Source organism: Octopus bimaculoides, chromosome 6 (assembly GCF_001194135.2).
Source record: "Octopus bimaculoides isolate UCB-OBI-ISO-001 chromosome 6, ASM119413v2, whole genome shotgun sequence".
Lineage (NCBI taxonomy): Eukaryota > Metazoa > Mollusca > Cephalopoda > Octopoda > Octopodidae > Octopus > Octopus bimaculoides.
In genome coordinates, this window is record NC_068986.1 from 10,445,460 (window position 1) to 10,446,209 (window position 750).

The following is a 750-nucleotide window of genomic DNA, read 5'->3' on the forward strand; positions in this document are numbered from 1 at the left end:
TATATAACACGACAAGAAATATTTTTTGCCTCTTTTTATGGAGACAAAAGGGTTTATAGGACTGCAAAAAAGAAGTGCTCAAATGAAATTGAGACAGAGACAAAAACCATTGATTAAAGAACAATCAAATCCGAGTCAACGACTTTATAAAACACCACGCTTCCATACATTTTATCATATATAAACATTACCATGGCCTTCAACATATAAAAGCAAGATTCAACATCCGCCACAAATGAAAGCTAACAATTTTTGTAAACTAAATTTAGACAATGGATAAAGGAAGTCGATAACTCTCAGCCTCTTAATGGAGGTCATCACATGTGAAGGGATTTTTACAAAAAAACTATGACTGTTAAAAGGACTATATAAGCCGATATTTCGTCGTCTCATGAACACAATTTCGAAAGAAGCAAAGGAACTACAACCTAATTTTCTCTTAAAATCTTTTTCGTAACGACGATAACACAAAATGAATAACTGTAAGTATGTGGTCGGCATTATATAGATACATACATATTTAAATACATATATTTATCTATGTATATAAGTGGTTTTAAATACATGTATTTTTTCTCTCCTTTTTTTCTGTCTTTTTTTCTCTCGCTGTTTTTTTTTCTCCTCTTTTTCTCTCCTTGTTTCTTTCTGTGTTCCTTTCTGTGGAAGAGCGTAGGCTCGAAACATTAAAGACTTTTTCAATTCCCAAGCGTTATACTAATACATCTATTTGTTTTCTACACCACCTTTCTT

At 31.7% G+C, this 750-nt stretch overlaps 1 protein-coding gene across 1 annotated transcript in view; it reads left to right on the top strand.

The window, feature by feature from the left end:
* Window positions 1-472: 472 nt before the first annotated feature.
* LOC128248021 (uncharacterized) overlaps window positions 473-750 on the top strand; it is a 5,330-nt gene continuing 5,052 nt past the window's right edge. Inside the window, exon 1 of the mRNA XM_052968414.1 lies at window positions 473-482. Coding sequence (XP_052824374.1) covers window positions 473-482 — 10 coding nt within the window. The remainder of the gene's footprint in view (window positions 483-750) is intronic.